General features: G+C 42.6%; 1 protein-coding gene and 1 long non-coding RNA gene across 18 annotated transcripts in view; both read right to left on the bottom strand.

The window, feature by feature from the left end:
• The window catches only part of LOC125965666 (uncharacterized), a 313,457-nt gene that overhangs the window by 95,191 nt on the left and 191,926 nt on the right, over positions 1 to 26,340 (bottom strand). The window lies entirely within an intron of this gene.
• LARS2 (leucyl-tRNA synthetase 2, mitochondrial) overlaps positions 1 to 26,340 on the bottom strand; it is a 278,606-nt gene that overhangs the window by 95,191 nt on the left and 157,075 nt on the right. For 15 of the 17 annotated variants that reach the window (XR_007479847.1, XR_007479848.1, XM_049716291.1 and 12 more), the window contains 2 exons: positions 14,476 to 14,565; positions 3,337 to 3,480 (listed from right to left, as the gene is read on the bottom strand). Coding sequence is in view for 15 of the 17 variants with exons in the window: in XM_049716291.1 (XP_049572248.1) it covers positions 3,337 to 3,480; positions 14,476 to 14,565 (234 nt within the window). In the remaining 2 variants the exon portion in view is untranslated. The remainder of the gene's footprint in view (positions 1 to 3,336; positions 3,481 to 14,475; positions 14,566 to 26,340) is intronic. The other 2 variants (XM_049716292.1, XM_049716290.1) reach the window with 1 other exon arrangement.

The raw sequence follows: 26,340 nt of genomic DNA on the forward strand, positions 1-26,340 counted from the left end.
ATGGAAGCGTGATGTCTGATCTGCAGCAGCCATCTTGCAACCATGAGTAATAGGTAGGAAGGAAAGGTCATGAGAATCACAGAAATGCCAACTCAGAGTCCTCTCCCAATTTGGTCCCAGCAACTGGGACTTCTTGTGTGGGAAGTAACCTCCCATCTGTTAAGCTACTGCTTGAGTTTTTATTTACTTGCAGCTAAAAGCATTGTTGACTCAATATCTCATCCTTATCTAAATAGGACCTCATCACTAACTCAACACTATTACTGTTATACCAGGTTTTAAAGTAGATGTCCTATCTCATTTGATCTTCTTTGAAGTTTTGAGCCCATTTATCCAAGCACCATTTATTTCTACATCTCTACTCAAATGACTCATGGCCACTGCAAACTCAAAAGGGTCAGGACTATGTCTCTTCCAGGACTCCCTATCCCAGTGAGTAGCTTAATCATTCACTTTGTGTCTAAGTCAGGGTCTTTCTTGATGACATCATCTCCTACACACTCTCATTCATTATCACCAAGTTCTACAGATTTCACCATCTGAATATTTTTCTAACCTACCCATCTCTTTCCACTACCATCTAAGTCTAAGTTATGCATGCCTGGACCATTGCAATAACCTCCTAACTAGTCTCTCTGCACCCACACTTGCCCTTTCCACAGTGAATTTATAAAAGCACAAATCTGACCATGTCATTCCCTTCTTTAGAATCCTTTAATGGCTTCTCAGGGACCCCATGATAAAGTACATATTTCTTAAGACCTAAAAGGTGTTGCCTGATCTGGCCCCTAACCACCTATTCAGGTTCTCCAGCCCTATCTTGAGTTTCTCCTCTTGGCTCTCTTAGTTTCAGGTATACTGTCATTATTTCAGCTTCTCAAACTTGTCATATCCGTTTCTGTTTTAGGGCTACCACTTGTTATGTTCTCTATGTGGGGGGATGGGGGTTCCCCTATAGCTTTATGGCCTACTTAACCCGTACTCATCCCTCTGCAGCTCAAACAATAAATTTTCCATTTTAGAAGTTGCACTTTTCTGTTCTAGATTTCCAGTTTTTTAAAAAAAAATAGTTTCCATTTCTCTTCAGAGATTCCCCTGTCCACTCATCTTTTCCTTTAAGTTCCATTATCTCAGGATCTATTTCTATTGGGCTGACTCCATTTTCCTCCCCTTTATTATGAGTCACAGTTTCCTGATTCTTTGCAAGTCTAGTAATTTTTTTTTATTATATGTTAGACATTGCAGATGAAACCAACCTTGCAGAAAGTCTGGATTATGTTGTTTCCTTTTAAAGGTGTTGAGTTTTGTTCTGAAAGTTCCTTTTGAAACTGTCAGGCTTACTTTTTTTTTTAATTAAGGTGAGTCTATTTTAATTTTGTCCTTGGTCCTAGGGTGTCATCCACACTTGTAATATATAGCCTTTCTGAGGTCTCAACTGCGTACTTTTGGCTGGGCCATAACTCCAAGGTTTCAGAGCACTGTGCAGCCCCCTGGTATCTCTGTTCTCCTCTCAATCGCATAGTAATCATTTTCTATTAGGCCTTATGAAGTCTTGCTTTGTGCATGTGCAGCCCTCAGCCAAGGACCTGCAGTGAACATGGATTGCTGCCCACCCCTACCTCCCATGCCACCCCCTCTTCTCCTGATTTTCAGAGCAAACCAAGTGTTGACCTCCAAACTCAGCTTTTTCAATAATTCTTCACTGGAGTTCAGCAAGAACCATGCAAGTCACCATGGTAACTAACCATTTCTGCTGAAGAGCTGAAAATTCACAGCTGACAGTTTAAAGAATAATGCCACTCAGATAGATTATTACATTTCCAATTAGAGGCAGAGGACAATTAGGTGGCCTTTCCACCAGTGCCTATTACAGAGTCATCTGACAGGTCCGCGAGGTGACCTGCCATGCCTCCCAGTAATGCAGTCGACCCCAACTGTCAGCAAGTAGGGGCTCTCACTGCCTGGGACGTTATAGAAAGCAACGTCCTCAGCTTCCTTATTATTATTCAGCCTCTCAATACTACTAGTGTGCTTAAAAGGAGTAAGGCATTATGTTAACAAGTTCTAATTAGTAGTTTTCCAAATCCATATGCTACATTCTGAATAAATTAAAAAGGGAAAACAGTCTCATTTTTAAGACATGTCTTTTGAATGAGAGAACTAGAGGTCATATAACCATATGGCATTGGTATGGTGAGCTGGTGTACTACAGTTCTAATTCAGCAAAGTTTTGTAGTGATCAGAGGTTATTTATAACTTGTGCTTTCTTTGCATATAAGAAGTGCAGTATTGGATCTGACCCAAAGTCCATTTCAGTCCAGTACCCTCTCTGTGATGGAGCAACCCATGGGCTACTATGGAAAGGTACAACTATCCTTTGTATGGTGACTACCCCAGGGTAAGAACTACCATGACATACCATCAGTAGCCCTTCATGATGCCTTTACCTTTTCAGATCCTGCTTACTTCCTGTCTTATGCTAATACAGAGATTATCAAATCGCCATGGGAAATGCCCCTGATTTGCTCTAACCACTTTTCTCTGGAGTTTCAGGGAGTGATCACTCAATTCCATATCCTGAAACATGGTAGGCTCAAAGAATACCTTGCACAGAATGGTTCTGGCATACCCAGAACAAGTTATTTTGCCAAGGCTATTGGTGATTTAGTAAGCAATCTCCCCCTTTCAATGGTTGGGTTTGCCTTGAATTCCTGAAAACATAAAAAGCCAGAGGCACCTTAAAGACCACTTGGTCGCACCCTCTCCTTTTATTGATGAGGAAATTGAGGTGCAGGGACTTGCATCAGTTTACACTATTAATCAGAGACACAACAAGAGTTAAAGTCCAAAGTTTGGTTCCTGGCTTAGTTCACTTTCACCCTGGCCTTCCCTCATGGAGACTGGCCATCTCTTCACTCCTTTTAGATGGTCTTCTCTGGACCCTCTGAAATGTCATTCTGTCTTTCCGGAGGTCTTACTAGAACTGCACAGGTGAAGATACTTTCTTCCTTTCTAGCTTTATTGTTGATATAATTGCAGATGAAGATGAATGTTTTTTGGCCTCTATGGCAGTACAATGATATGTTGAAAGGTCAGCAAACAATGGCCTACAATGACCCCCAGGTGCTATTCTTGATTTCCAACTGAAAGACCCAAATCCATCAACCTCTACGTGAGTGACCCTGAGGTTCATGTGCTTCCTGTCTGCACACCCATGGCTCTAACAGCTCTAACTAGAGTTCACCCCCAACAGTGAGGCTCTCCAATACCGAGAAGACCTTGGTGTTGCCTACCAACATGTACGCATTACTGGGGAGCCTCCAGGCTGACACTCACCTTTGCATAAGCAGTTGTCTTAATAAACCACTGTCTGAGGTACTTCTGTTCCACCTTCGCTCCAGAACGCCACGAACAGCCATGTTCATCCACCTGCTCATTGGCAAGCACTGTTTGATCCACTGGGTCCCAGTTAACCAAGGCCTGTTATAATTCATGAAACAAAATGATGCAATCTGGTAAGTATACTGAATAGGATCATATTAAGGTTCCTTACATGTGAGAGGGTCCGCGAAGGCAGTATCTCTGCTCTGAGACTTGAGGGCACCTCCTTGGAGCATCATGTGGCAAGGAAGCCACTAGCAAGCTGTAAAAAAAGAATGTGAACTGCCTCTGTGCTTTCATTTTATTAGAATAGGTTTGGGAAGGGAGGCTCTAAGCATGTGTCTAACTCAAGTTTGGAATCTGCTTGTATGAAAGGATGGACTTGCAGATTGGAAATTTTAGTAAACAGAGGAAAAGAAGAAAAACTGGTACCTAGAACTTAGCAAAATTGGGTTATTTTAGGGGAAAAAATGTATTTATTTTAATGTAAATAGCTAACACTTACCGAGAGATTACCATGTGCCAGATGCTGTGCTAAGTGCTTTCCTAAGGTTGGCTCTTCTAATCCTCAGGACAACATTTTGAGGTAAGAATATTATTATCCCCATATTGCAGAGGAGGAACTTAAGGAACAGAGAGATTAAATAACTTGCCTAAGGTCACACAGTCAGTAAGTGGCAGAGATAGCAAGGTAGGAACTCAGGTCTCTAGGAACTGTAAACATTTTTGCAATTTTTTAAAACTTCTGTTTAAATTAAGGTATAACATACATAGAGTAATGTGGATAAATCTTAAGTGTACAGCTCAATCAGTTTCTACCATCACTCATACCAAGACATAGAACATTCCCAGCAACCCAGAAAATTCTGTCGTGCCTTCTCCCAATCAACATCTGCCCCCCCGCAAAAGGTAACAATATTCTGAGATCTCTCTCTATAGATTTCTTTGGCTGATAGAACCTGTAGTCTTAACCATGATGAAGTTTCTCTCCATAGAGTTCTAATTCGTTTCTATTTTCATTTAAAGTACCTCTGCCATCTACATTCACTCCTTTATGACATTTAGGTACAACTGAGTACAAAGAAGGCAATGAGTACAGAGACATGTTTAGGCAGTAAAATACACATTGTTTTTTAAAATTTTAATAAGCAATTTTAATAAGAGATTGTGCTGAATGTTGTCAATTTTCCCGTCCAAATCCTCTTTCTACCCTGTTCTGTACACCAGGAAGCTGTCCCCTGTGCCTACATTAACCAGGACCCTTGCCCTCTGGCTGGGTTCAACCAATGAGAGGCACCCTGGCTTCTTCCCAGTTGGGCCACGGCCCCCGTTGGGCAGGCCTCTCCTACTGCTCCAGCTACTGCTCTCCCAGTTCCAGTAATGGCTCCCGATGCCGCCACTGCTGCCTGGGGTGGGCAAAAGCTTCCTTCTGTTCCCAGTGCCAGGTGCTTGACCATCCCTTGTGGGTTTCCCTGAACTCTGCACAGAAACAGTCTTTTTTTTTGTTTGTTTTTGATGTGGACCATTTTATTTTAAAGTCTTTATTGAATTTGTTACAATATTGCTTCTGTTTTATGTTCTGGTTTTTTGGCCGCGAGCCATGTGGGATCTTAGCTCCCCGACCGGGGATCGAACCTGCACCCCCTGCTTTGGAAGGCGAAGTCTTAACCACTGGACCTCCAGGAAAGTCCCAGAGACAGTATTTTCATTACATTTTCTTCAGTGACTGCTTTCGGGTAGGCCCTCTTTTTCCTGCTGGGACCCTGACTGATTCAGAGACATATCTAAAAATTACATAAAAAGTAGGAGTGGAGGAGGGGCTAACCCATCTATGGGTTGTGATTTTACAACTAAAAAGTAGTACATCCACTGAAAGACTTAGGCCTGTGAAGCCTAGAGTCGGAGTGGGAAAGACATGCATTGAATGATTTTCTCCCCTGATTCTAGGGCCCCCCAAATCCTTGAATCCATAAATATAGACAAAATATAGGACAAATTACCTTAGACCTAAAAACTTGAGGTGGATAAACCAAGGGTGACTTACTTATCTATTATCATTGCCCATATTAGGGGTTGGGGGAAGGACACCACTTAAAATAAAAGATAAAAAGAAAGAGCCAAGTATTGTTTGGTAACAAGGACAGCTCCTTCAAAGCCCGCCCCCCCCAAAAAAACCCCATGTACAACTAAAATGGTATCAAGTACGAAAGGGAGGGAAAAAAGCCCTATATGCCTTCACCTCTGTCTCCTGCCCCCTGCAGGTGACATGGAGAAGCAAACACTCAGCACTGCAGATTGCAAAAACAAATAGGACTTTATTTTCCTATCAACATTCCCACATGGCCTGGCATCTCTCAGACTCCAGGTCACAAAATGCAATAAAACCCTGGTAATGAACGAAAGACAAATAAAAGCAAAACACAAAAGCAATTTTTCCCGCAATGAAAGTCTTGGGGGTGGAGAAGAGGAAAAACACAAAAGGAAATAAAGTCTTGAATCAAAGATGCATCCTTGTGAGAACCCACTCTCTCTTTTCTTCCCAGGACTGTGATCCACCTCAAGCACAGAGTTTCAGGGTTCAGACTCAGCCTTTCTGCTGGCGGTAAAACCATGGGTGGTCAAAATGTAGGGCCTGTGGGGTCCAGGGTGCACAGCACCTGTGGCCTCTTGAAGCCCTGGAGTTGCTTCCCAAATACCTTTCTCCAGGTCTCCTCTTATGTAATGGCCTCTATCCTACAGCTTCCCCTCAAGCCACAGTCTGTCTTCTCTCATCTGGCATTCTTGGGTTTTCACATTTTGAACACTTACTTTGATAGATGCCCTGATTTTTAAGCAAGCACAGTCTTGCTACATAGAATATAGTTTCTGGACAACTTCACTGACTGTAGTCACTGCACTGGTTGATGCTGGTCTCTATCACCTCCTGAAGCCAACTCCATGCTCCTTAGAGTGAACTAGTCGTCTTAGTAAAATACAGCCTATCTCTGTACTTTGAAATCAACTTTAAATCAATACTGAAATCATTAAAACACTTGCAAAAACAGTGGACTCTAGTCGATTTTGCCCACTGCTTCCCTCACACAAGTTATCTGGCAACATCACAGAATGAGCCATCCCAAATAAGAGAACTTCCCCGGTTGATCAAGGGTTAAACACTAAGATTAACATTTTTTGTCTGTTTGAGTGATTTGTGGGAAGCTTTCAGAAAGCATTTAATAAATGCACATCACAATTCTAAACAACACGATTCTAAACAAGAATCAGCCATGTTCACAGGGTCAGTTTTGTACAGTGACTGTGGGTACTGCATCATTTTTGCCTCCTCCCCCTCCCCTTCTTGGCTGTTAGGCTCCTGGAGGTGTGGGTGACTACGGGGTCCATCGGGGATTCTCAAGGCAATTTCATCCTGATTTTGAGTTTATCAGCTCTCCTCTCCGCAACACAGCAGCTGTGGTGCCTGTTGCCCAGCAGGCTTCCTATTCCAAATCTCATCCTTTCTCATCTCATCCTCCTCTTCCCCTGGATTCTCCTTCCCCTTGCGTCCCTGGCCCTCACCCATTTCACAGGGTGCCAGTCCCAACTAGAGCACATCCTCCATTAGTATGTTTTTGTCTCCTGGCCAAGGCATCACTCTTCAGGCCTTCGGCTGCTCTCCATCATTTCCCTTGCTTCTTTCTCCTCAAGCTCTTCTTTTATATGACTAAAGATGTTTTTTGAGTATCCTGTCATGTAGCTTCACGTTCCAGAAGGCTGGTAAAATATATGTTTTAGGGTATTGATTTCCTCAGGGTCTATTAGCTTTTTTCTCAACAAAAGCTTATTTAATTAAGGAACACCATATAGATCTTATTAAAGGATCTAATTCTCAAAATTGATTTTGCTCCATTCCATCTAGAATGGGCCTGAATTTGGACTCAGTCCAGAATGGGGGGTGGAAGGTTCCCAAGGCCAGTTTATTTGTTACCTGCCACCACCTTCCAAAGCCACCAGGGGGCAGACTGAGAAAGGCTGCCTGTCTGTCCACCATGTTTCTTTAAGTAGCTTAGGTAGGTGAAATAGCACTATAAGCAGCTGCCGCTGAAATCATAAAGACAACCAAAGACAAACTCATAAATTAGGTGGCACTCCACAGGTCTCTAGGATGTCCAAGTAGAACACAGCATCATTTTCTCTACTAGCTACATCCACAGAATAATTTATTTTTAAACCAAAGAGGTGAAATTAATGTTCTCCCAAGAAGAGGTCTCTATATTCATATTTTTGGCTGAAAATATTTTGTTCTGTGAGAGCAAGAAGAGATTCCCTTTTGCACGGAAAATAAACATTCTGATGGACAGTGCTTGTTAAGAACAAGATTTAAAGACTCTGGTTCTGTTTTGTAATGCTCTGCTAAAATACTTTCCCTAAATGTCCATTTATACAGCTTGTAGCAGAACTAAATTTAAGAATTAAGGCTATCTTCTTTTAAAAAAGTAAGTTATGACAATGCCATTAGAGGAAAAGTATTAATATGTGAGTTATTTTTTGCCAAATATGCTTTACAAAGTATGCTATATGCAGTCTTTCTAAAGTAAATTAACTTTCTAATGTTAATTTCAAGTTTATATTTTGAAATAAACCCCAGGAATAGAATGTTAACTGATATCGATATGTTTTTATTTATTAATTAAAAAAATTGTTAATTAATTAATTAATTTTTGGCTGTGTTGGGTCTTAGTTGCCGCACGCGGGATCTTTCGTTGGAGCGCGCAGGCTCTTCGTTGTGGTGCACAAGCTCTCTAGTTGTGCAACGCAGGGCTTAACTGCCCCATGGCGTGTGGGATCTTAGTTCCCAGACCAGGGCTCAAACCTGCGTCCCCTGCATTGGAAGGTGGATTCTTAACCACTGGGCCACCAGGGAAGTCCCAATATGTTTTACGTTCTAAAGCCAATTTGAAAATGGCTATCCAATAAAAGGAGATCTACCTGGAAAAAATACTTTGGATTAGAGCTAACTCTGATCTTTAAACAATGTACCAATTGTGCACGTTTGCATTCTATTTATGATTTTTTTCTTAAGATCATGTCATTTAATAGTGACTTTTAAACATTAATACACCAAAAACACTTAAGTCAATGTTAGCAAGTTTTAGTTAGCAATAAGAACATTATCTTTCTAAATGAAAATCCGTGAAATAATCTACATTGTTTTTCTGTGATACCTTCCCATGGACAGCCTGCCTTAGAATTAGCCAGGAAGCTTCAGGATTTTTTTTTTTTTTTTTTTTTTTTTGGCTGCATTGGGTCTTCGTTGCTGCATGTGGGCTTTCTCTAGTTGTGGTGAGCGGGGGCTACTCTTCATTGCAGTGCACGGGCTTCTCACTGTGGTGGCTTCTCTTGTTGTGGAGCGTGGGCTCTAGGCACGCAGGCTTCAGTAGTTGTGGCACACGGGCTCAGTATTCGTGGCTCACGGGCTTTAGAAGGCAGGCTCAGCAGTTGTGGCTCACGGGTGGATTCTTAACCACTGCACCACCAGGGAAGTCCCTTCAGGATTTTTTTTAACTTTCTGAAGGGGTCTCTTCAGATCCCTTCAGGATTTTTTTTAACTTTCTATTTTTCCAATTTAAATATCATAATGAGGCTTCCCTGGTGGCGCAGTGGTTGAGAATCTGCCTGCTAATGCAGAGGACATGGGTTCGAGCCCTGGTCTGGGAAGATCCCACATGCTGCGGAGCAACTAGGCCCGTGAGCCACAACTGCTGAGCCTGCGCGTCTGGAGCCTGTGCTCCGCAACGAGAGAGGCCGTGATAGCGAGAGGCCCGCGCATCACGATGAAGAGTGGCCCCCGCCTGCCATAACTAGAGAAAGCCCTCGCACAGAAACGAAGACCCCACACAGCAAAGATAAATAAATTAATTAATAAACTCCTACCCCCAACACCTTCTTTAATAAATAAGTAAATAAATAAATATCATAATGACTCCAGGTACCTGCAGGCATGCACAGACAGGCACTTATTAAGCACATACTCTGTGCCAGGCACCATCCCAGGCTCTCCACAAGCATTCATCTGTTTTACCCTTGTAACACCCTATAAAGTGGGGAGAAGAGGGTGGTAGGCAGAACAATTGCACCCCAAAGATGTCCACACCCTATGTCATCCAGAATCCAGATGCCCATGTCACTTGCAACCAGTGAATGTGTTACCTACATGGCAAAAGGGTCTTTGAAGATATGATTAATGAAGGATTTCGAGATGGGAAGATTAACCTGGATTAACCAGATGGGCCCAAAGTAATGACAAAATCTCTTATAAGAGAAAGGGGAAGGCAGAAGATTCAGAGTCTGAGAAGGAGAGGTGATGATGGAAGCACAGGTCAGAGAGATTTCAAGTTGCCATGCTCTGGCTTTGAAGTTGGAGAGCAGTTCAAAGTCAATGACAGAAGCAGCCTCCAGAAGCTGGACAAGGCAGGGAAAGAGATTCTCCTCTAGCACCTTCAGAGTGAAGGCAGCTCTGCCAACATCTTGATTTTTATCCCAGTGAGACCTATTTCATGGACATGTAAGACAATGAATCTGTGCTGTTTTAAGCGACCCAGTTGGTGGTAATTTGTTACAGCAGCAGCAACAGGAAAGGAATACAGTCTGTTCCCATGAGAGAAGTAGTCAGAGGGAAAACTGGACCAAATTCCCCAGGGGTATGCAGATTGTGAGGCTGGGGGGTGGAGTGTCACACTGACTTGGAAACAACTGGGGAGAAGAGAGACATCTGGAGCCAGTAGCATGGTCATCCTTGCACAATGGGGGGCCCCAGAAACCCCTTCCATCATCAGAAAAGTTACTCAGCTCCGAAGATGCTGTCTGTGATTGTCTTTGGATCCAACCCAATAGTGATGAGATTAAGCTTCCTACTTGGGTTTGATGTGCTTAGAACTGAAGCAGCATGAACAAACCCGGGGTGTGGAGACAGAGAAGCAAGTGTCCTATGAAGAAATGTTATAATAAACATTCAATATATTCAAAAAGTCAGCTTAACTATACAATAAACAGATACAAAAAAATCAAGTGTCTTGTAAAGGGATATTACACAACCAAGGGCTCCATGCAAGAAATGTTTACACTATTACATTAACATGTCACATCATTTCATACCCCATGCATATAAATAGTAACTATGCAACTGAGGATAGGTAACCCTGGCTAATCTAATTGATGCTGTGTACGACTGCTTACACTCTTTAAAGAACTGTTCACTCTTTCCTGTGTTTTACCTGCAGGACGCCCTTTGCTTTGCTGTGGCTTTTTCATGTCTTATAACTTCAATTTTTGTTTGTCCTTCCTGCTATCACTTGGAATACACAATGTAGCTCATGATCTCTTACTCCCTCTGCCTGGACCCATGGGTGATTCCAGTGTAGAAACCCCTTTTGGGTATAATTATAATCCACCTGAGCAAGGGAGGCTCTTCTGGGAAGGTGTCTGCCAGGCTGCTAGATCAGCACCAAACCTGTTGATCAGAGTGGAAATCTGATGATTTTCCCACCAATTCTCTTCCTACCCTTTTGCTTTTGGATATTGAATAATGCTGCTAAGAAAAATTATCCAAAACTTAGAAACAGGCAAAAGGGATTGCTCCTTCAGTGTAGGCTGGGATTGGCTAGCAGACCCACATCCCGCAGGGATTATCTGATTTTCTAGGGATGTGTACCTTTGTTTGACTCCCTATTCACTATTGTTTAAGTTATTTTACAGCCCTGCTAGGTGAAAAGAAGAGGTTAACTTGCAGAAAACTCAGAGCTACGCAAACGCTTTATGTCTGAGAGCGATGCAAATGGCTCCCATGCAAAGACAATGCCAATGATTTCTGTCTCACAGAAAAGATTGTCCCCAGAATTAGGTTTATGCCTTGTAGGACGGACATTAAGCAGTTTTGATTCTATTAATAAATTCATTTCAGCATGCCTGTGACCCTATAAACCACCCTTCCTTGAAATCTCATTTGAACCAGTCTTAACGTACAAATGGTTCTCTCACTAATTAATGAGTTGAATAAAATCCTTGACACATGTTCATTTTATATTTGTATGGGAGTCATATTTTTAACTTCTGAAAATAAGGCTTTAACAACACAAAAGGTCTGTTGCAGTCAGCACTTTGAACAGGTACTCGTCTCTCACCACTCCTCACCTAACGGGGCTCTGAGCATAGGAACAGCTATGGTGTGTTAAGAAATTAAATTGACCCAGGAGGCTCTACAGTGGTTAAACATCAGTATGACTCAGTTCCACAAAGTTCTCACTCTCAATTTATCCCAGATGTTAATGGGGACGGAATAGTCTCTTTAAAAAAACAAACATAACAACATAATATTTTAAACAACCAATATTTTAATATCCTTAATTTAAAGATGAGAGTGGGTTAGGGATTGTATATGCTGTACAGTGGTTCTCACAGTGTGGTCCATAAACCTCTGAGGTCCCTGAGACCCCTGCAAGGGGTCTGCAGGTCAAAACTATTTTCATTATAATAATAATGCATGGGTACAACGTTCATTCAAAGTGTAAAATAGGCCAACACATTTTAATATAACAGAGTACAAAAAGTTCATTGATATTTAGATTCAACACTGCAACTGACCTTTAAGAACCCACCCCTTGTTGAGTTTTGGTGTAGTATCAAAGGAGAATACTCATAATTATCTGCAATGGTTATTAAAATACTTCTCCACTTTTAGCAGGTTCTGTTAATTAGTTCTTCTGGTATTTACTATTATAACTTTAAGTAATAAAATTGTACTACCTCAAGTATGATATACTATCTTTATTTTAATTTTTTTATTATAATTATTATTTTTGGCTGCATTGGGTCTTCATTGTTGAGTGCAGGCTTTTTCTACCTGTGGCGGCTTCTCTCGTTACAGAGCATGGGCTCTAGGCGCACGGGCTTCAGTAGTTGTGGCACATAGGCTCAGTAGTTGTGGCTCATGGGCTCTAGAGCACAGGCTCAGTAATTGTGGCACACAGGCTTAGTCGCTCCACTGCATGTGGGATCTTCCCCGACCAGGGATCGAACCCATGTCCCCTGCATTGGCAGGCATATTCTTTTTTTTTTTTTTTTTTTTAAATAAGATTTAATTTTGTTTATTTTTTTTGGCTGCATTAGGTCTTCGTTGCTGCATGCAGGCTTTCTCTAGTTGTGGTGAGCGGGGGCTACTCTCTGTTGCGGTGTGCGGGCTTCTCCTTGTGGTGGCTTCTCTTGTTGCGGAGCACAGGCTCTAGGCACATGGGCTTTAGTAGTTGCGGCACACGGGCTCAACAGTTGTGGCATGCGGGCTATAGAGTGCAGGCTCAGTAGTTGTGGCACATGGGTTTAGTTGCTCCACGGCATGTGGGATCTTCCCGGACCAGGGATCAAACCCATGTCCCCTGCATTGGCAGGCGGATTCTTAACCACTGCACCACCAGGGAAGTCCCTGATATACTATCTTTAGACAGTTCTGCTGACCCTCTACCATATAATATGAGATATTCAGCACAGTCATACAGCCTTCCTCCCACCTGACCCCTATTCTTGTTTTTGCTACCTTTGTTAGCTTTAATAGCTACCTTTCAACTTAAAAAAAAAATAGACATAAATCTCTAATTCTCCATCTATGACTCCTTGTTATGAAAGATGTAGGGATCATCTCACGCTTGCTTCTACTTCTCTTTCCCAATTTCACCTCCTGATTTTTTTTTTTTTTTTTTAGATGTTGGGGGTAGGAGTTTATTAATTTATTTTATTTATTTTTGCTGTGTTGGGTCTTCGTTTCTGTGCGAGGGCTTTCTCTAGTTGTGGCAAGCGGGGGCCACTCTTTATTGCAGTGCGCGGTCCTCTCACTGTTGCGGCCTCTCTTGTTGCGGAGCACAGGCTCCAGACGCGCAGGCTCAATAGTTGTGGCTCACGGGCCCAGTTGCTCCGCGGCATGTGGGATCCTCCCAGACCAGGGCTCGAACCCGTGTTCCCTGCATTAGCAGGCAGATTCTCAACCACTGCGCCACCAGGGAAGCCCTCACCTCCTGATTTTTGTTAGCTATGTTATTTTTTATGTTGTCAAGGTTTAAGACATTTTGTGTTATTCTCATATTCTAAACTGAGCCTTCTATATGAGTCTCTATACTGATTGTAAAATGTTTTATATTTAAAAAATAATGATATTATAAGTACTATTCTTTGCAAGACGAAGCAATGTGATGTGACCCACAGAAAAGTAAATAAAATTCTATGTCATTAAATCCCTCTGGTCAAAGGAGAACATCTATAGTATAACGGTACAATGAGTTTTCTACTTGGTACTTCTGAATTTTCTAGACCAGTGCTATCCGGTACTTTTCTTATGTGGAAGCATATTCTGTTATGATGGGAATGTTTTATATCTTTGCTGTCCAACACTAGCTACCAGCACGTGAATGTGGCTAGTATGACTGAGGACCTGAATATTTTATATTATTTAATCTTAATTACTTTAAATTTAAATTTCAACAACCACATGCAGCTAATGGCTATCATCATACTGGACGGTGCAGTTCTAGGCCATGTGATGATACTCTTTCTCTCAACTCCCGCCATCTAAGGCTTATCTACTATTACTGACCTCCTGTTTTAAGAAGCATTCCATTTCTTGGGAGGCCACTAGGTGTGGGCACTGTGCTCGTTGTTCTTTAAATATTACCTTTCTCTTCCCAAGACCCGGCAAGGAAGATATTATCACCCATCAGCAGATGAGAAACCATGATTCCTAAAGGTTGTCACCAGCCAGCACACATCTACGAGAGGTAGCTAGGATTTGAGAAACGTGTTCCTCCTAAGCCTCCTTCTTGACTTCATTACAGACATTGTTATGTGCTGGGAATTCAAGGGTGAAAGAAGCTCAAGCCCTGTCCTGGAGGCACCAAACTAAGCCAGACAGTAGTTACTCTGGGCCCGCTGTGATTGATTTCATGAATGTGAGGTTGTGTACATTTTCACTGCTACTGTGCAAACAGGGTTTATTTTATTCCTTATTTAACAATGATGTCTTCTAAGAAGATGGAGAAGGTTTACAGAATCTTAAAAGCAGAGCTAACTTTAACGTACCTCTTTTTGATAGGCCAGTCCAGCTTCATACAGTTTAATAAAGAGATACTGAGTCCATTTGTAGTAATCTGGTAAACACGTGGTTATTTCCTGCCAAAGAGGGGGAAAATCAGGTATAGGCCATTGTAAATATCCCCTCTCCCAACATGTGCATCAGCTTTGCAATTCAATTTTGAAAAGCAATCACACTGCAAAAATATTTATCAACCTATAATATTTTTACCAATTTGCAAAGTAAGGGAAGAAGCAATTTATTCTGGGAAGAGAGATGTTATCGAAACCCACCCTCACCTTTCCCAGGGCATGTTTAATGATGAGAAACTCGACATAAGTCTTTTGCACAGCACCACCCACCATGTATGCAAGTAATAGCTGAATTACATTGTACAAAATTGGGTACTCCCATTCTTGTCAGCATAAACATATTTGGGGGGCCAAGAAGCTAATTCATAAATGTAGTTCATTTTAGAAGCGATCACAAAATTCAAGAAGAATATTTGCCTGCTTTGGTATGATCCTCACTGGAAAACAAACCTGTGCTTCTATATATAACTGGGGACTGGTAGCTCTTTTAGACTCATTATATTCCATTTATCCCATTATGTGAATCATGCTGTAGTCTACTTAGGAAGGCCCATTAAAAAGCATTATCAGGGCTTCCCTGGTGGCGCAGTCGTTGGGAGTCCACCTGCTGATGCAGGGGACACGGGTTCGTGCCCCGGTCCGGGAAGATCCCACATGCTGCGGAGCGGCTGGGCCTGTGAGCCATGGCCGCTGAGCCTGCGCGTCCGGAGCCTGTGCTCCGCAATGGGAGAGGCCACAACAGTGAGAGGCCCGTGTACCGTGTAAAAAAAAAAAAAAAAAATTACACAGGTCTGCAAGATGAACTGGAATAGGGAATGGGGTAGGGGTAAGGGGAATGTGGTGGAAATATTCCCAGACCTTGTTAAGGTAGGTATGTTCTTTAAAATTCTTATCCAGTAGAGGTTTAAAGAAATAGGTGAAGCAAATATGACAAAATAATGACAACTGTTAAATCTAGGGGTTGGGCTCTTCTCTATTTTTCTATATATTTAAGTTTTTCAAAACAAAATATCAAAATACTCCTAATGAATATGTATATGTATGTATGTACATACATATGCATTTTCTCAGCCCCTGAATCTGCTTCCATAGATTGAGAGTAAAAATTACACAGCAATGGAACAGCATGATAATCTTCACTTAGGTTTGTAGTTTTGAAAACTACTTTTATCTAAAATAGAAAAAAGATGATAGATCCAGTCAGGGGGAGAAAAAAAACAAGATTATCCAACCACGCATTAGCCCACTTTCAGTCAGACGGGTGATGCAAAGTGCATTGTCTTTGGAAGTGTCAGCTCCAAGGTGAGATGAGGTGTGTGGGGTACAGGTTCCCTCTTTCACTCTGCCTTCAAACTTGGGTCTGACATTTTTTATTTATATTGTGTTTTTGCACATGTCATTTGAAGAAAAAGTAACATCAGCTGCTAAAAGAGTACACCTCGAAAACCACGGCTCCAGAACTGTCATTCCAAACCCAACAGAACTGTTTCAACTCATGTTTACCTCACTTGCACCGCCCCTCCTGCTGAAGTGTTGGAGGCTCCTGCCTAGAGGAGGCTGGGGACGTCCTGGGGACAGGAACCTCGCTCCTGCCCATTTATTCCCATCTGCTGCACACAGGGCCCAGCCACGACCCTCAGTACTGCCCACTCCATGAAGAAATGCCAGAGCAGGAGTCCAGTCTCACAAGAACCATAAGCATAGAAGGTCAGAGACCCTGCTCGGAAAAGTATTTCCTGAAAAAGTCAAAAAGCCTTTCTGGAACCTCCCTTGATTTGTTGATTAAAAAAAAAAAAAAAAAAAACCCGAACAGCTATTTCTAGTCTTCTAATGCCTCATCTTAGTAAAAAGCATCAAACATATCTTTCTGAAATTAAACTGCTTAAAAGCTTCACTGTAGTCAACTGGCTAGAAATTGAGACTCCCTTTTCACGCTTTGGGAACTAATTTAAAACCCAGCCCTGTAGACAAAGGTCTTCTGGGGTTTCAGCACCCACAAAGATGTTAAGACCCCTTCCTTCCTTTTCCTAAAGCAGGGATTCTCAATGGGGAAACTTTTGCTCCCCAGGTATGACTGGAAACATTGCTGTCTGTGACAACTGTGATGGGGGCGAGGGTGGGGGCAGCTGTCAATTGCACCTAGTGGGTGGAAGTCAGGGATGCTGCTAAAACCCTACATACAATACACAAGACAGCCCCTAGAACAAAAAATTTTCCAGCCCCAAATGCCAATAATGCCAAAGGGAGAAACCCTACTCGAAGGATTTCAATCTTTTTTAGTCTGAATCTGTAACCATAGATTAAGGGGAATGAGCCAAGCAACTCTGGAGGGCAGTCCGTAAAAGCGATAAAACGTCCTTGGGAAGAGTGGAAACGGGAGTAAATTAACTTAGGTTTCCCTCTCCAGCTGGTGTGACCCCATCTCCGTTGAGCACATCATGCAACGCAGGTGGGAATGCTGCACGATGCAGCCACCGGCCCTTCCACCAACGCTGAGACCAACCAGAGGGGAGATCTGGCAAGTTGGGTGCCAGAAGACACAGGTCTGAAACTGTTAGGCACACATAATGCTACTCACTGAGAAGGAGTGACTGACTTTATGAACTAAATTTTAAATCATTCAATATACCTCCGAGTAGCTGTCTGACCTGGAAAATCTCCTGTAATAAATTCATGTAATAAATTTCCTATTTTGAAGTTAGAGAGGCATACAGTTTTTCTTGACACAACATCAGTTTATCCCCGCCCATGAAAGAGTTGTTGAACAAAATGTTTAAAGATCATCCTTTGGAATCCAGCCCACAGTACCCAAATGTCTAGGCCCAGCCCTGCCTGTCCTCCAAAGGGGAGCCCTACTTCTGCGGGCTGGGGATTCTTGTCCTCAAGCTGTGGGACGGCACCATCTTGGTAAGACTTCTCAGTGAGACCACCAGAGGAGTCAAACGAGGGCTGTTCTCTGTTTTCCAAAATCCCTTTTCATTCCTGTGCCTTCCTTGCCCTGCTTTCCAAATAAGCCAACACCTACGTGAATGCATCCTTCTTTTTAAAACAAAAAGTCAGGTAATTCAAAGTTATAGCTCCAAAAGCAACTACAATTCGGCCACGCTGCACATAGATCTATATAAAGATGTCGACTTTTATAACCCCCTGAGCTCTAGAAAGTGCAATCTAGCTGCCAAGAGACCAAATTTATGCATCTGGAATCTCAACTAGACTCATTCCTCCACACTTTTAGCATTAGAAATGTTTTAGCATTAGAAATATTTTGCACATTCACAGCCAAACCCAGGGCCCAACAGAGAAGGTGACACATCCCAGAACACAAGTAAGGATCAAAACGTGAACCTTTGAGGCCTGCTACCCACACCTCAGTGACTGTACAGATTAATAACCAAGCCAGCCTTGCCAGGACTGCCTGCACACAGTGCTCAGCAATGGCCACAAGAAGGCCGAGGTGCAGACGTCCACCAGATTGTCCCTGAGAGAAAACAGCATTTGATCTGTGAAGGTGACTGACTGCAGTGTACCTCACTGAGGTCTCTTCAGGCTGACACTCCTTGCTCCAGGAAAAGACAGAGAGAGAGATCCAAGGGAAGGAAAACCCACTTTGCAGCCATTTGACTGGGTTCAAGTCCTTGCATCATCATTAGCCTTGTAGCCACAGCTGAGTTTCCCTGTCTAGAGGAGAGGGGTGATAAGGTCTGTCAGAGGGACTGTAAGGACAAATTCGATGATGTGTGTAAAGCACACGCTGGGCACATATGACGGATCGATGGTGCCACTTCCCTTGCTTGACTCAGAGTGTGTGACGAGAGGAGTGAGGCTGGCTCCACCACCACACCCCTCTCAGAGGCGGCTGATGCCCTCATTGGGCTACTGGGACAGGGCAAAAGGCAGAGGAATGGACTGGTGTCAGAAGAGCTTGCCACCACCATCCCTTACCAAATGTTGGCTTTCTGACTAAAAAGAGATAGTGCTTATGAGGGGAAGACCAAAACACATGACCCAGACCAAGAAATCCACACCAGGTTGCTCCCAGTCACCTCTGGTGGCAATGCCCACCGCAGGGAGAGCCAGCAAGGTCGCTTCCTATCCCCACCTTTCTGCTCTGGCAGGATTTAGTTGGGTCTTTGTTTCTTGGTCCCACTGCACTTTTGACAGTGATTGGTCCCAGATCACAGAACCACTCAAAGCCATCATGCATGTAATTTGCATTGCAACCTCACAATGTTTAGCTCAGCTATCAGGATTGAAGAAAATGAAACAAACCAAAACCTGAGGCAACATTTTATCAAGTCAGTCATTCGGTGGCCATGTACACGGGCAAAATAAACACAGTAAGAAAGGTGAGCCACCACCATGCATCACAGTTTCCAGCATCGTCTCCCCTCTCCTCAGTCTCAACAGAGCCTTCTGCCTCCAAAACAACCAATCTTGTAAACAGAGGAGAGAGGGGGGTACTCACATACATTTTCTGTGCATTTCTATCATTTGCTCTTTACTGCAATGGATCAAAAGGAAATGTATGGTAATAGCCTTGCCTTTTATTCCTTCCTAGGTTCTCTAATTCTGAAGGGGAGGGGTTCTGAAAGCATAGCACAGCTTAAAGGCTGGAGAAACCTGCCTCAGGATTCATACTGCAGAGCTTAGGAGTAAATATATATACTGCATCAGATGTTCCTCACTGGTGATGGTTCAAGGTTCCAGTCCACAGCTCTGTGCACCTGCTGTGTTGGAAGAAGGGAGAGGGAGGCTCACCAGAAACATCTGCCGGAATAGGACATGTATGGCCACCCCCGCACGAAGTCCTCTAAACTTAGCACTGGCTCTCAAACTTGGTTGCACCTTGAAATGGAGCTTTAAAGGTTACTGGCGCCTGGTTCTCACCTCACCCCCAGAAATTTCATGTGCTGTCAGGGTTGAGAACCATTGCAGAGAGGTTCTTCCCAAATACATCTCCCTCCCAAATACTGCATTAAGTGACAGGGTCCTCTGTCCTGCCCTTGTGTCTTCATCGAACTTAATGAACTGGGCTTCGACAGGAGCTAAGGGCACAATTTAGTCCATATGAGATTTCTAACAAGGGCCCCCAGTGCACTGTGCTAAGAAGGGTCTCTCCAGGAGCCTGTCCTGGATTCAAATCCTTCCTGTGCGCCTCAGGCCTGCCCCAACACAGATTCTCTTTGCCCTTACAGTCAATCGTCACTGTCTGTTTTCACAAAACAAACATAAGAAAACAATAAGAAATAACCACCTCCATCCAACAGACACAGAAACTTGATTAGGTAACTACTGTGCTCAATGATCAGCTGTTTAAAAATACAAGACTGTCTGACAGCTCATCCCTCTTCCCAGAGGAGACTTGGTTCTAGAAGAGAAGCTGCAGAAAACCAACAAGAGTGGCCTGGCCTTCCCCTGGGGCTTCACAGGAAGAGGTAGGGGGGAAGATGACTAATTCCTCACTTAGAGGCTCCTACAGGATCCTCAGGCAGGAGGGGGCATAGAGAGTGGAGGCAGACCGCTCAGCACAGCCCTGGCTTGGAGTCTTGATTAGCAAATAACAGAACACATCTGTACACGGCTCTGCGCTCCCAAACTTCTCCTCCAGCTCTCCCCTCCTCTCCTCTCCCATCCCGCGTCCCACGGTGGCGCTACAAAGCGGTGCCATGAATACTGCTTTACACACGAGGAAACAGCACCTCGGTGAGGAGGGGGTGGCCTGCCTAACACTGCCCAGCTTTTGGGTGACGGAATCAAGAGAGGAACCCAGGTCTCTGGGCTCAGAGAGGCACCAGGCAGTGAAACAGCACCTTGGAAAGTACAGCCAGGCTGTGCCCAGACTGACTCAAATGCGTGCTCCAAGGAGGTCTGGGTAAATCAAGCAGGAGGAACAGGTTGGAGCACTCTTAGATAAAGGAATACTGCAGTGAATCTTCTTTTAGGAATAACAACAGCAGTAATAATAGCAAACATTTACCAGGCGCTGCCTAGTACTGGGTCCCATTTTGGCAGTTTAGAAACATCTCACTTAGTTCTTATTATGATGCAAGCAGTCAGTTATTACAGTTATCAGGTGTGGACTTGACATCCCTGCTTAAAATTGCAATTAACCCCTGGCCATCCTGTCCCCCGCCCCTTACCTTGTTCCACTTTTTTATTTCTGTAGCGTTTATGACCTCCTAACATACTATATTATTTACTTATTTATTATGTTTATTGCCTATCTTTATCTCCCCTCCTCCCACCCCCAGTCAATTGTAAGGTTCCTTCATTAAAGAAAGAATTTTTGTTGGGGAGTTTTCTGGCGGTCCAGTGGTTAGGACTTGGCGCTTTCACTGCCATGGCCCGGGTTCAATCCCTGGTCTGGGAACTAAGATCCCAGAAGCTGCGTGGTGCGGGCAAAAAAAAAAAAAAAAAAAAAAGTTTTTGTCTTTTTTCCTCCCACTGATATATTCCAAGAGCTTAGAACAGTACCTGGTACAATGGATGTTTAATAAAACGGCTGCTGAATGAATAAATCATTTTACCTTTCAGAAAACTGAGTCTCTAAGTAACTTGTTTAAGATCACATAGCCAGTAGGAGGCAAAATTAGGATCCAAACATGCGTCTGAGTGACTTGATGACGTACGACCCCGAATGATTTCTTCCCCTCAATGTCAGCCCAACTTTTGTAAGACTTTCACGTTAGATCTTTTCAAACACGGAAAGCCACATGAACCAAACACATACTACATGTAGTTAAACTTGTGTTATAAATGTTCACATAGCTGTCTTTCTATTGAATATTTGTACAACTTGCACTAAAGCTAGAATAAATATTTTAAATGTTATATCCTTGATTTACATAAAAACTATATATAATTTTTAATGACATGGGAACATGAAAGTTGATACAAAATGGAGTATGTTTTATGGTTTCAATTATATAAGGGAAAAATGATAAGAATACTAGAAAAAATGCCGACATATAAACAAACATTGGGTTGCCTCAGGATGACATTGATGATTGTGGGTGATTTTCTTAAAATTATAAAGTTTTCTGAACTTCACTGATGCTGTATAGTGATTGTGTATTACTCTGGGAATTCACCGATGGTTTTACAGTCCTAGAAAACCTTTAGATTCAAAGGAAGAAGAAAACCAAAGAGCTAGGTCTACAGCAATGCGACCCTTGCCCTGGTGAGGAGCTTTCCAACATACTTGGAATACACACCCCGAGACTCACACAGAAGAGATTAAAGGAACTAGAGATGGCCCATCTACAGACAAATGTCCTGGGGTCATAAAGGGGCAACCACATGGCCACCTCTAAGGCCCCCAGACAACCTTAGTATGTATCCATATAACCAATTCCAACAACCCAGGCTCCAAAGGAAAGGATCTGGCCTAAATGCAGAACCACGGGGGAAATATAACGGGGGAGGAGGGCTCACTGTCCACAATCTCTGGGTAAGAGGCCTAGGATGGCCTACCCACCTTCTAAGTTGCTATTATAAGGGTGTAAAGGGCCAGGTAGACACCTTTGCCTGCGAGTAATGAGCAAGAGTGGGGTGGGGGCAGGGCATGCAGTGTCCTGGAATCAGGAGGTTAGGGCTCAGATCCCACCTAGGGGCCATGTGATACAAAGCAAGTGACTTATCCATATCTGTACCTCATTTTCCCCATAATTTGTGGCAAGTGGCCTCTAAGAGGGACCTCAATGATCCCTGCCTCCTGGTATTCTCACCCTTATGTTATCCCCTTCCTTTGAGTGTGGGCTGAGCCCTAGACACTTGTTTCTAACAAATAGAATACAGCAAGTAATGGGATGTCACTTCCAAGATTAGGTTACAAAGGGACTGTGGATCTGTCTTGGCCGTTGTTCTCTTTGTCTCTTTCTCACTCTCTCTTGCTCTGAAAAAAGCCAACTGCCATGCTGTGAGCTGCCCTATGGAGGCTCATGTGGCAAGGAACTAAGGTAGGCTTCTGCCAGCAAATGCAAGGAACCAGCCCTCAGTCCAGCAGCTAAAAACCACATGAATGAGCTTGGAAGTAGATCCCACCAAAGGCAAGCCTTCAAATGAGACCTCAGCCTTGGCCTTGATGGCAGCCTTATGAGGGACCCCGTGCCAGAGGACACAACTAAGCCATGCCTGGATTCCTATCCCACAGAAATGATGAAATAATAAATACTTATTGTTTTAGGCTACTAAGTTCTGGGGCAATTTGTTATGCAGCAAATAAATAACTAATACATTTGTAAAAGGAGCCAATAATTGGACCAAATCCTGGGATAGACACGAAGATTAAACGAGAAAATGTCGGTAATGTACTTGGCAAATGCTTAGCACATAGATGAGAGGAGAATGGTGATGCCAGGGGCCCCAGGGGTATCTAAGGATCACCCGCTCCCTTCCCCACCGTGGTGGGGTGGACTCAGTCTGCTGTCCAGGCCACCACAGAATGAAAGGGAGGCCTAGTGCTCCATGCTCTTGCCTGGCTGAGTCTTTTTTTTTTTTTTTTTTAATTTTTAAATTTAATTTTACTTTTTCTTATACAGCAGGTTCTTATTGGTCATCAATTTTATACACATCAGTGTATACATGTCAATCCCAATCTCCCAATTCATCCCACCAAAACCCCCCCACCGCCACTTTCCCCCCTTGGTGTCCATACGTTTGTCCTCTACATCTGTGCCTCAATCCCTGTCCTGCAAACTGGTCCATCTGCACCATATTTCTAGGTTCCATATATATGCATTAATATATGATATTTGTTTTTCTCTTTCTGATTTACTTCACGATGTATGACAGTCTCTAGATCCATCCACGTCTCAACAAATGACCCAATTTTGTTCCTTTTTATGACTGAGTAATATTCCATTGTATATACGTACCACATCTTCTTTATCCATTAGTCTGTCGATGGGCATTTAGGTTGCTTCCATGACCTGGCTATTGTAAATAGTGCTGCAGTGAACACTGGGGTGCACGTGCCTTTTTTTTTTTTTTTTTTTTTGCGGTAAGTGGGCCTCTCACTGTTGTGGCCTCTCCCGTTGCACAGCACAGGCTCCGGACATGCAGGCTCAGCGGCCATGGCTCACGGGCCCAGCCGCTCCATGGCATGTGGGATCTTCCCGGACCGGGGCATGAACCCGTGTCCCCTGCATCGGCAGGCGGACTCTCAACCACTGCACCACCAGGGAAGCCCCTCATGTGTCTTTTTGAATTATGGTTTTCTCTGGGTATATGCCCAGTAGTGGGATTGCTGGATCATATGGTAATTCAATTTTTAGTTTTTTAAGGAACCTCCATACTGTTCTCCATAGTGGCTGTACCAATGTACATTCCCACCAACAGTGCAAGAGGGTTCCCTTTTCTCCACACCCTCTCCAGCATTTGTTCTTTGTAGATTTTCTGATGATGCCCATTCTAACTGGTATGAGGTGATACCTCATTGTAGTTTTCATTTGCATTTCTCTAATAATTAGTGATGTTGAGCAGCTTTTCATGTACTTCTTGGCCACCTGTATGTCTTCTTTGGAGAAATGGCTATTTAGGTCTTCTGCCCATTTTTGGATTGGGTTGATTTTTTTTTAATATTGAGCTGCATGAGCTGTTTCTATATTTTGGAGATTAATCGTTTGTCCGTTGATTCATTTGCAAATATTTTCTCCCATTCTGAGGGTTGTCTTTTCGTCTTCTTTATGGTTTCCTTTGCTGTGCAAAAGCTTTGAAGTTTCATTAGGTCACATTTGTTTATTTTTGTTTTTATTTCCATTACTCTAGGAGGTGGATCAAAAACGATCTTGCTGTGATTTATGTCAAAGAGTGTTCTTTCTATGTTTCTAAGAGTTTTATAGTGTCCGGTCTTACATTTAGGTCTCTAATCCATTTTGAGTTTATTTTGGTGTATGGTGGTCGGGAGTGTTCTAATTTCATTCTTTTACATGTAGCTGTCCAGTTTTCCCAGCACCACTTATTGAAGAGACTGTCTTTTCTCCATTATATATCCTTGCCTCCTTTGTCATAGATTAGTTGACCATAGGTGCGTGGGTTTATCTCTGTGCTTTCTATCTTGTTCCATTGATCTATGCTTCTGTTTTTGTGCCAGTACCATATTGTCTTGATTACTGTAGCTTTGTAGTATAGTCTGAAGTCAGAGAGTCTGATTCCTCCAGCTCCGTTTTTTTCCCTCAAGACTGCTTTGGCTATTCAGGGTCTTTTGTGTCTCCAGAGAAATTTTAAGAGTTTTTGTTCTAGTTCCGTAAAAAATGCCATTGGTAATTTGATAGGGATTGCATTGAATCTGTAGATTGCTTTGGGTAGTACAGTCATTTTCACAATATTGATTCCTCCAATCTAAGAACATGGTATATCTCTCCATCTGCTGGTATCATCTTTAATTTCTTTCATTAGTGTCTTATAGTTTTCTGCATACAGGTCTTTTGTCTCCCTAGGTAGGTTTATTCCTAGGTATTTTATTCTTTTTGTTGCAATGGTAAATGGGAGTATTTCCTTAATTTCTCTTTCAGATTTTTCATCATTAGTGTATAGGAATGCAAGAGATTTCTGTGCATTAATTTTGTATCCTGCAACTTTACCAAATTCATTGATTAGCTGTAGCAGTTTTCTGGTGGCATCTTTACTATTCTCTATGTATAGTATCATGTCATCTGCAAACAGTGACAGTTTTACTTCTTTTCCAATTTGTATTCCTTTTATTTCTTTTTCTTCTCTGATTTCTGTGGCTAGGACTTCCAAAACTATGTTGAATAACAGTGGTGAGAGTGGATATCCTTGTCTTGTTCCTGAATTTAGAGGAAATGCTTTCAGTTTTTCACCACTGAGAATGATGTGTGCTGTGGGTTTGTCGTATATGGCCTTTATTATGTTGTCCATGCCCACTTTCTGGAGAGTTTTTATCATAAATGGGTGTTGAATTTTGTCAAAAGCTTGTTCTGCATCCATTGAGATCATCATATGGTTTTTATTCTTCAGTTTGCTAATATGGTGTATCACATTGATTGATTTGTATATATTGAAGAATCCTTGCATCCCTGGGATAAATCCCACTTGATCATGGTGTATGATCCTTTTAATGTGTTGTTGGATTCTGTTTGCTAGTGTTTTGTTGAGGATTTTTGCATCTATATTCATCAGTGATATTGGTCTGTAATTTTCATTTTTTGTAGTATCTTTGTCTGGTTTTGGTATCAGGGTGATGGTGGCCTCATAGAATGAGTGTGGGAGTGTTCCTTCCTCTGCAGTTTTTTGGAAGAGTTTGAGAAGGATGCGTGTTAGCTCTTCTCTCAATGTTTGATAGCATTCACCTGTGAAGCCATCTGGTCCTGGACTTTTGTTTGTTGGAAGATTTTTAATCATAGTTTCAATTTCATTACTTGTGATTGGTCTTTTCATATTTTCTGTTTCTTCCTGGTTCAGTCTTGGGAGGTTATACCTTTCTAAGAATTTGTCCATTTCTTCCAGGTTGTCCATTTTATTGGCATAGAGTTGCTTGTAGTAGTCTCTTAGGATGCTTTGTATTTCCGTGGTGTCTGTTGTAACTTCTCCTTTTCCATTTCTAATTTTATTGATTTGAGTCCTCTCCCTCTTTTTCATGATGAGTCTGGCTAATGGTTTATCAATTTTGTTTATCTTCTCAAAGAACCAGCTTTTAGTTTCATTGATCTTTGCTATTGTGTTCTTTGTTTCATTTATTTCTGCTCTGATATTTATGATTTCTTTCCTTCTGCTACCTTTGGGTTTTGTTTGTTCTTTCTCTAGTTCCTTTAGGTGTAA

The sequence above is a fragment of the Orcinus orca genome, chromosome 10 (genome assembly GCF_937001465.1).
Source record: "Orcinus orca chromosome 10, mOrcOrc1.1, whole genome shotgun sequence".
Classification (NCBI taxonomy): domain Eukaryota; kingdom Metazoa; phylum Chordata; class Mammalia; order Artiodactyla; family Delphinidae; genus Orcinus; species Orcinus orca.